The sequence below is a fragment of the Apaloderma vittatum genome, unplaced genomic scaffold, assembly GCF_000703405.1.
Source record: "Apaloderma vittatum isolate BGI_N311 unplaced genomic scaffold, ASM70340v1 scaffold23130, whole genome shotgun sequence".
Taxonomy (NCBI): domain Eukaryota; kingdom Metazoa; phylum Chordata; class Aves; order Trogoniformes; family Trogonidae; genus Apaloderma; species Apaloderma vittatum.
The window spans coordinates 2,543-12,135 of record NW_009694269.1 but is presented as its reverse complement, the minus strand read 5'-3'; the positions used below and the strand labels follow the sequence as shown (position 1 = coordinate 12,135).

The window sequence follows — 9,593 nt, the reverse complement described above, 5'->3', positions numbered from 1 at the left end:
TCTGATGCTGGAGCTCTAACAGAAACTTATCTTTGGCAAAACTCGTGAGCCCGATGAGCCGCAGCTCTTTCACAGGTTTTACATTCAGCTGCTCGGTTGGAACTCGGCCCTGGCGGGGCTGCTGGAACACAAACCTGAGGCAGGAGGCCTCTGAAAAACAGATTTTTACCCCAAGTACTGCTTCTAAAAAAGACCCTTTGGGAGTCTTCTACCTATCACCTCCTTACTTTGCTGCTTTTACCCCATTTGCTAATTTAAAAAAAAAAAAATATCTGTTTTTTTGTGGTGGTTTTTTTTCCCTTTCCTCCCTGGGACTTCGCCTTTCCTGGTGTACTGGAACCCGGTTTTTAGCCTCATTTCTTATGGAAATAAGCCTTACATAATGAACTGATTTGCATTTCTCCTTTAAACCCGGGAGGCCCACAGGGTAAAGGTCTCACAAGTAAACCTCGGAGCCCGGGAAAAGAGAAAGCAGAGATACAACCCTACGGGCGGGCGAGATTTGATAGATTAGAGGCCCCACTTCCTCGGGTCTGCGAAAGCAAAGGGGTCAGAGCTGACTTCTGTGTTTCAACACTGCTTATTTTGGCATAACACAGAGTTTAAAAGAAAAATTTGGTGCAAAGCTGCTGTATTTAAAGCTGCTACAAGTAGAATGTAAAATAAAAATCACTAAGACCTTGACAAGCCTTAAAATTGCTAAAGAGAAACAAAAGCAAAAAAACCAAAAAGTTGGAGAAAGAAGGAAAAATAAAACTAAGCTGGAAACTGAAGAATTTAACTATTTTTGGTAATACAGACAAAAAATTAGTATTTTACATTCAAAGTAGTGAATGCTTACGAGATGTGTTCCCTCACACCGAGCTTAAATACAAAGTTTTATTAAAAATAAATCCTGCTCCACTGTTTTGACTGGAAGCATCAGAAGCTGTCAGCTCCTCAGGCTCCGCATCGGCACGACACAGATTCGCCCTCTGGAGCTTTGTACTGCTGGGGCACAGCGTGAGGGCTGAGAGAGCTGCGCAAGTCCTGCCACCCTGTGGGCCAACCCTGCCCAGCTGCAGCTTAACGTGAAAAACAAAAGATTTACACCCAAGAAACCCAACCAGCCCAGTCTCTTTGAAAAAAATAAAAATACAGGTGATTTGGAATTGTATGAGGTGATTAAGGTCCCCTCCAACCCAAATGGTTCTATGACTTTCCTAAACTACAGTGCTGGTAGTTTTACTGTCCCAAAATCTCAGCGTGTGAAGATTCGCCAAATCCCGGTGGAAACATGAAAACATCACTCTGTACCATCCTTTGTACCATCCCTAGCAAACATGCACAGACTCACTCACACATATTTTAAAAAGACGTTCTTGTAGAACTCCACGCTGTGTAACACACTGAACACCCAATTAACCGAGCAATGTCACCAGGTCACAAGACTATTACATCATCACCAATTTGGCCGGCGCTCCTAACGACTACTCAACAAAGAGCGGCTGCGATTTTCACATTCCTTGAACCCAAACCAGATCCCACCGCGCTCAGCAGGGCAGAGCTGCTCCATAGGATTCCAAGAGTAGGGCTGGTAAAGGAAACCTCATACACCGACATCATTGTGCTGAAAAAAATTTTCAACTCCAAATTAAATGGACATGGGAAAAGTTTAGTACCAGACTTCCATCTGAATGCTCGGGAGGGAAAAAACTCCAAAAAGGTAAATTGCTGCTGTCGCCCCACAGCCGAAACACCCGCACGCAGAGAGGCGGAACCGTAAAAGCTCCAGCAGGATGAAGCTCTTGGCGATCTAACGCCGGGTTCCTCAGCTCAGGATGCGTCACAGTACTAGTATGGTCCAGGCTCACTCTGCCAATGTTCTGCACCCTCACGTGTAGGGGGATGATGAAAATGGCTTCACTGGAGGGTTTTTTTCTTCTGCAAGAGGATGCTAAAACTCGGGACATCAGCTCAGAGCTGCCAGCCGCTTGCTCAAGTAAAGGACTGAGCACTGCAACACGGCGTTGGTTGTGAGATACAAAAATCTTAGTTTATTTGTTAACATTTACAAAGACACAAAAGAGTTCTTTTTCAGGACTTTACAGACTGTTCCATCCTCTCCGCCACCCACACTTCGCTCTGGGAGAAATGAGAGGGACAGCGCTGAGCTGGCCAAGCCATTTGAGGGGCATTACGTGGAGTTTTGCTTTGAAGCCTTGGCCAACCCCATTTCCTTTTAGTCAAATTTTGTACCATTTCTATTCCCATTCTACTCCAGGTACTAAAATATGCAAAATTCTAGGACCATCTGAAATTCTGTTCTACTTAACAGATTAATTTCTGACATCCTAGAATTCCTCCAAAGGCTTCTTTGAAACGACCCCTGATTAGCCCCATTCAAGTGTTAGATGGAAGAGGTTTTATTGTTTTTCGTTTGTTTTGTTTTGTTGTTTGTTTTTTTTAAATAACCCCACAGTGGTCACGAATGTCGAACTCTGTTTTAAACATCTATAAAAGCGTTTACAGACCTAGATGTCTAAGCTTAGGTCATTAAAAGAAAGGTTAACTCCCGATAGTCCTGCAACGCCTTCGGTTTTACAGCTCATTCTGGAAGTGCCACGGGAAGGAATCTGAAAGATACAAAGACACCACGTTTACATAATTGGCGTTAAAATAAAAGCTCGTTCATTTTTACAAGGCAGTAGCTACGTGCCATTCGCAGGCACAGAGGATGGCACCTGGGAGCCCCCGGCGCACGCAGACCCCCCCCGGCTTCACTGCAACGATTACCGCGACCCCGTGCCGCGACAGGCAGAACGCCGCTTGGTACAAGAGCAGCGGAAACGTCCCACAACATCCACCGGGAGCGAGTCTTCCAGGAGCTTCAGCAGGCACCCGTCATGTCTCGTTTGGCTAACGAGCAGCACAAGCATCCCATGAGGGCATCGCTGTAGAGGCAGGGCAGCGCGTTGCTCCCTAAAGGATCGCCAACAAGATGTTCTTGCAGATGGTTTCTGCAGCTCGGGAGGTTAAAAGGGCTGAGCTGCTCCAGAGGGTCAAGAAGCTCCCAGCGGGCTCCCTCCCTGCCCCTGTTCTCAGAGCGCAGAACCCAGACTCTCTCGTTAGCGGGGTGATTAGCACAGACTCGAAAGAGCTGCTCTTGTCGCTTCACACCTTCCGTCCTTTCTTGCTGCCACGTATTTTTAACTCAAATTCCGTCACAGCGCTCAGGGTGGTGGTTCCTCTACAAAGGCGCGTCCCACCTGCAGCTCCCGCTCGGACGTGGGGTCAGATCACTTCTCTGCCCTGCCAGCCATCGGCTCCTCGGCTCCGGGCAGCACCAGGACACAAGGACTCCCTCCTCTCCAGTCACCTCCCGCCGCCGCCTGCCACACCGCAGAAGGCGCGGAGTAAAGCAGCAGGAGGAATTCCACTGGCCAGAACTGCTACTCACAGGGTGTATTTTGATCTAGCACTTTGCTAGAAGATCAGCCAACACCACCTCCACCAGCACTCCCAGGCCCCTTCGAGATCTGCTGCCAGCCACTAACCCTCCTTAACCAGGACAACAAGTGTTCAAATGTGCATTTTCAACAAGATTATTTTTTATTTTTTTAGTTTTTTCCCCAAACCATGGACCAAAATAATCCTAGAGATGCAGTCATCAGAGCCAAGCTTTCCATTTGCTGAGAGTCACCCCACCTACGGCTGAAGAGTTTTCCTTAATTTTAAAACGTGTCTGCTATCAAATAAGAGAATCAGCCAGTGGCGGGGAAACCGGTATCTTGACTTTTTTTTCAGAACTCCGCTCTGTACTGCAAAGTACAGGGTAGGAAGCCCGACTGAAGGCAAGTTTGAGCTCTTACATCAAACGATAAATACTAATTCAGGCCCAGCGGCAGTGGCTGAGATCAGAGATCTCAGAAAAAACAGAATTTCAGAAGCAAAGGCAAATAAGCAAAAGAGGAGGAAAGCAGATGCGCATCACCTCTCCACAACAGCCTCTCCCAGGGACTGCAGGGACACTATAATCCCAAATCAGCTATTTCTAACCCACTTCCAGTGACTTTTTTCAGCATGTTGTCTTCTTACTCGTGGCCCTTTCCTCCCCAGCCCCTTTTCCTTTTTTATTCTCTCCCCCAAGCTCTCGGCTGTCCGTCCCACACTTGTTTTCTCCGGCATTCCAAGTGGGATCGTTAGCTCTGCGCTCGCGTTACAGCGAGAGCTGCCAATCTCACTTCCCAGGACGACGCGCCAGCGCCCCAGCGGCACCTGCAAAGCTCTTCCTGTCCGGGAAACACCAGCACATCTTGTTAACGCCCCCAACGGGAGAAAAACCCCCGTGCAGGCAGGGGGGCACAGTGGCACAACCCCCTCAGCAAGGTGCTGTCTCGAAGACGTGTGCTTCTGACAACAATCCCATCCCGAGTGCTCGGGAACGTTACCGGGAACTGCTCCTGCTCTGCTTCCAGCGAGGGAGGAGGCGGATCTGTGGCGCTTGTTCTGCCTCTCGGAAAGGCTCGGGGAATCCCGCACGCTACGGGCAAAATAAGGGGCACTAAGGACGGGAATTTCCCAGCAACGGCTCCAGCGCTCACGTATCAGCATCTAAGAGGCTTTGAGTTCAGACAATTCTTAAATCTACTAAAGGGCTGACCCGTCTTCCAGACAGGCACATCCCTGCAGGTTACCTACACCAGTTTATGCCAAGAGGCAATTCTGAACATCTACCCACATTTGGGCTACCTTTTCCTTCTCTAAAGCCCCGTCACCCTGACAGCACCAGAGACGTCCCGCAGGAGATCTGGACTCAAACCGACACAAATTGCAGAGGCTCTGCAGGACTGAAAAGCATCGGTCTGGGAAGACAAAAGAACTTACAGCAGCGCACGACCTCCTCAGTGATCGACTTCCGCGTCTTCAAACTGCCCCGCCACTACTGGCGCTACGTCCACTTCCATCCCGTCTGAAAAAGAAAGGGGCAAACGCTCGGTGAGAGCACAGGCAAGGGGCTGATGCCACCCCCTCTGCTGACAAGAGACACAAAACTCCGTCGCTGAACTTCTGAAAGCGGCTCAAGGCAACGCCGACGCACTCATGAGTTTGTGGGTTTTGTTCCGGCTCTGTCAGTCCAGCCCCTTGAAGACATGCTGCTTCCTACAACCTCATCCCACCCCTTCTTATTAAAAGACTTAAACATCAGATTTAACCTATTTCGGGAGTTCCAGCGTAACAAACGCCACGGAGCCTTGGAGTAGCTTTAATTATGCTCTAAGAGAAAGTGGCTGGATCCTGCTCTGAAACCGCTCTCGGCAATCATGTTGAAGAAAGAAACAATTGTTCTACGATGTCCAAAAATAATGTGATTCTGAAACTAAGCAGCCCTGGGGATATCAATGATTGCAGCAAACCAAGCAGTACCGTGGCAAATAAGATTAGGAAGGCAAATAAAACTGATGAAGATGGCTTTGAGAGAGGTGACATATTTGCTGCTCAACCTAATTCTGATTTTCAAAATCTCGGGGTTCAGAAACCTGACAAAATTCTCAAACTAAGGGCACTGCTGAAACATGAGTATGTCCGCTAGGGTTATCGTCACATTATACACGTGTATTCACAACGAGAACCTGTAAATAACTGACAAAAGAGATAAAAAACCCCACCCATGTGGATGGGAACAGATTAGTTATTATTCTGCTGCCTCTTCTGGGGAAGCCGATAACCAGAAATCACAGAACCACAGAATGGAAGAGACCTCTGGAGACCATCTAGTCCAACCCCAAATCCAAATCCACAACAGCTGCGCCATTTTTCATCCTTCAGAAGCGTCAGGCTGTACTTAGACACTGTGATTTATATCATAAAAAAAAAAAGAAGTAATACTACTAAACCCCTTCTTTTCCCAGCTAATATAGTGCTCCTGTGAAAACAGCCGTCAGAAAAGGCAAAAAATTAAGAGATGTTGTGCTTTCATATATTCTTTGCTAAAACAAAGGCCTTTCTTACCTTCATACTCCCTGATGGAGTCCTCTGTCCTCACCCCGGCCATGTTGTACTGGCTGCTGACCGACTGGGCTAACATGCCCTCTAACCTCTCCAGCGTGGCCTGACCTTCCGCCGTTAGATGCGACAATCCTTCCTCGTAGGTGTAAAAGCTCGGGATGTCGCCGTGTTCTAGCTCTGCGAAAACAAGTTGAATGTTTCTCAGACCAAAGTCAAGGAGCCTGGATCAAGCAGGGGAGGAGGAACACGGCAACAGCCTGAGAAATGACGCTCAGATTCACTGACTGGGATTAAAAGGTTACAGACCGTACACCCTGACGGGTGCCGATGGCGCTGATCTTGCGCCACCACATCCAGCAGCAACAGGAAAGGCTGGTATTTGTGTCGGGGGGCTTTTGAGAATGACAGTCACAGAACGTTTGGGGTTCAAAGAGAACTTTTAAAGTTCATCTCGTCCAAGCCCTGCAGAGAGCAGGGACAGCTGTCACTGGGTCAGGCTGCTCAGAGCCCCATCCAGCCTGACCTGGAATGTCTCCAGGGATGGAGCCTCCAGCACCTCTGGGCAACCTGGGCCAGGGTCTCCCCACCCTCCTTGTGAAAAATTTCTCCCTTATATCCAGTCTAAATCTCCTCTCTTTTAGTTTAAAACCACTGCCCCTTGTCCTGTCACAACAGGCCCCGCTAAAAAGGTCCTGCAGGGGAAGCTCCAGGTAGCCAGGAGCTGGCAGGCGGGACAGCAGAAATGACGGTTACGAACCGTGGGCCTCGACGTCGTACTCCTCCCCTTCGTAGTCGTTGTCTGAATCCTCATCGTCCGGGTCCGGGTGCAGAGCCTGGCACTCGCACATGGCTGCAAACATGGCTTCCACTGCAGGGACACAAGGGAACGCAAACCTGCCTCGTCTGTCCGCCAGCACCCCACAGCAACAGGCAAGGAACCCCGGGCCGAGTGATTGGGGGAGGTTAAGAACGTTCCTTTGCCAGAACGACCACCGAACTCACACCTTAAAACATCACCCAAGCAGCCACGCACAAAACAAACCCGGCTGGGGGCTTTACCCTCTTAACAGCACTTTTCCATTATTGCACGGAAGATAAAAGCTCATCCCTGGACAACTCGGGCTGTGGTTACCCCCTGCAGGATTCCTTGCAGCACCGAATACAGAAGATTCTTAAAACCTGGATCCAGGCGTAAGCTCTGCGCTGGACGGGATACGACTGCCTTCCGGCAGCAGCGTCTGGACATTCCTAACGAAATTGTCGCTGACTCAACCATGACTGAATTAGTAATTTAAAATATGTTTCCTATACAAGTTCTCTGCGAGCGCACATAGATAAGATTCCCCGTGTCATGCACTTTAAAGTCTCCATCTGAAAGCACTGGAAGCAGCTGCTTGAAAGGTTCCAGCTTCAAGCAAGATGAAACCATTTGCTTGCTCTGTTCAGCACCCAGAAATCAAGTACTGAGAGAAGGACGCTAAAGGATCACGTCATTTACATCCGCGTGCCCCACAGCCTTCCACCCTGAGCCGGACTTGAGGCTAAAACGCGGGTTCCCTCGTCACTTACAGGCTGATTTGTCGCTCGGTACAAATCGGAATTCCGCAATCGGTTCAGAATCGTCATCGCTGTCGTCCTCCTCCTCCCCTTCGGCCACGGGAGCCTCTTTCGTCTCCTCTTTAGGGAATTGAAAGACACAAGAAAAATATGTTTAGTCTGTCTAGAAAAAGTCACATTTATTTATTCTTTCAGGAACACACACACAAAATCCTATCAGAAACCTGGCAAAAACCCCAGAGGCACACACCAGCCCACTCCTCTCCACATTACGGATACACGAGGCCCTCGGCAACAATTGCAACGCGCACAAACTTTTCTCTATTTATCATTTTAGGACTTCAGATTTCTGTAATGGCCACGTGGTGTATCCGTGTACTTCAGGAAAACTGCCCGATTCTGATTAAAAAAGCCCACACAATTCACAATCATCACCAGTTACATGCACAACGTTCTACCTGTATTTTTAAAAATCACATTAATTTCGCAGGGCTTTAACACCACTGTCATGAAATCAACTCGTTTGCAGCGTGGCCTCTCACAGAGGATGGTGGAATTTATGGAAGAGCTCGATTTTCAGTCTGGGGGAGGCTGAGGGGAGACCTTCTTGCTCTCCACAACTACCTGAAAGGAAGTTGTAGGGAGGTGAGGTCAGTCTCTTCTCCCAAGTAACAAGTGACAGGACAAGAGGAAACGGCCTCACGTTGCGCCAGGGGAGCTTTAGATTGGATATTAGGAAAAATTTCTTTCCTGAAAGAGTGGTGAAGCCCTGGCACAGTCACCATCCCTGGAGGTGCTCAAAAACCATGTGGAGAGCGGCTGCAGCCGGGGACACCGTGCTGACAGCCTCAAAAGCTCCCAATTCTACGGAAAAAGAGGACCACAGCCGAGCTCTCCATCCCAGAGCGGCTTTTATCCCCAACAGAACTGGCACCGCCACGAATCTCATGAAGCCAAGAAGCTGCCAGCCTGCTGCTCCCAAAACAAAGTGCCCGGGGGAGCTGCCCAACCCTTTTCCAGCTGACGCCCACCGGCGCGGCCCACTCCTGCAGAGCCCAGCTCTGCCGCCGGTGAAGTCAACCCCCGCGTGCCGCCTCTGGGAAAAAGGGACGAGGATAAGGCACACGCACACCGAGAGCACAACAAACGCTTTCAGGGGAAGAAAAAAATGGAATCAGACAACTCAGAGTGAAGACTTCCACAGTCAAAGAAGTGGAGAGGTCTGGGTTGAACAGGGGTTAAAACTGCAGGTCTGGAAACAAAACAAACCTACTCCCTGATTTACTGTAGTCAGAGTTCATATATTTGAAAAAAAAGAAAAAAAAACCCACAAAAATCAGTCTATTAAAGATTTATAGGTAAGAAGTATCAGAGGATATCCGTATTTTCAAACATCGTTATCAGCACCAATTAAAAGCTGGAATCAGTATCTTTCTTCAGACCAGGCTCCATTTCCTTCAAAATAAATGCAGTTAAAGAAAAATGAGGACGATTAACCTGGAGGTGGACATACATCACCTCGCACTATTTTTAGTGACAGACTGTCAGAAAACAGGAGCAATGCGAGAGAAGGAAATAATGAAGAGTATTAATAGCTCCAAACGCCTCTGCCTCCTCAGAGCCTTGTCAGCACGATCAGCCTATAAACTATTTACAGAAAAATTAAACACTGGATTTTAACTTTTAATTACAACGATTAGGAGGCACGAAGGGAAGAGAGATCTGCTTGAGCCTTAACACCCGTTACTCTCCAACTGAGACAGCAGCCTGTGACACACTTAAAGTATTAAAAACTCTGCTGCAAGGAAAAAAAAAGATACAACAAAAATACCGAAAATCTTCATAGAAGCAGTGAAACACAACGCTCGTTTTCTCTGGGTCAAAGCAAGAACGGTCAAAAGGCTCGTTCCGCGGGAAATCTATAAAGACCCATCAAGTTTGATAACACAAGCTGCTGTTTTGTTTGGTCTTTTTGTGTTTTGTCGGGTTTTTTTTAACCAAGCTGTGGGAGAAAATGAATGAAAGCTTCCAGGGTCATGTGAAACAGC

General features: G+C 48.2%; 1 protein-coding gene across 1 annotated transcript in view; it reads right to left on the bottom strand.

Moving 5' to 3' along the window:
- Positions 1 to 4,883: 4,883 nt before the first annotated feature.
- Positions 4,884 to 9,593, bottom strand: part of CLNS1A (chloride channel, nucleotide-sensitive, 1A) — a gene marked incomplete at its 5' end in the record, with an annotated part of 5,190 nt that continues 480 nt past the window's right edge. The window contains 4 exons of the mRNA XM_009867191.1: positions 4,884 to 4,951; positions 5,992 to 6,165; positions 6,746 to 6,856; positions 7,558 to 7,665. Coding sequence (XP_009865493.1) covers positions 4,884 to 4,951; positions 5,992 to 6,165; positions 6,746 to 6,856; positions 7,558 to 7,665 — 461 coding nt within the window. The remainder of the gene's footprint in view (positions 4,952 to 5,991; positions 6,166 to 6,745; positions 6,857 to 7,557; positions 7,666 to 9,593) is intronic.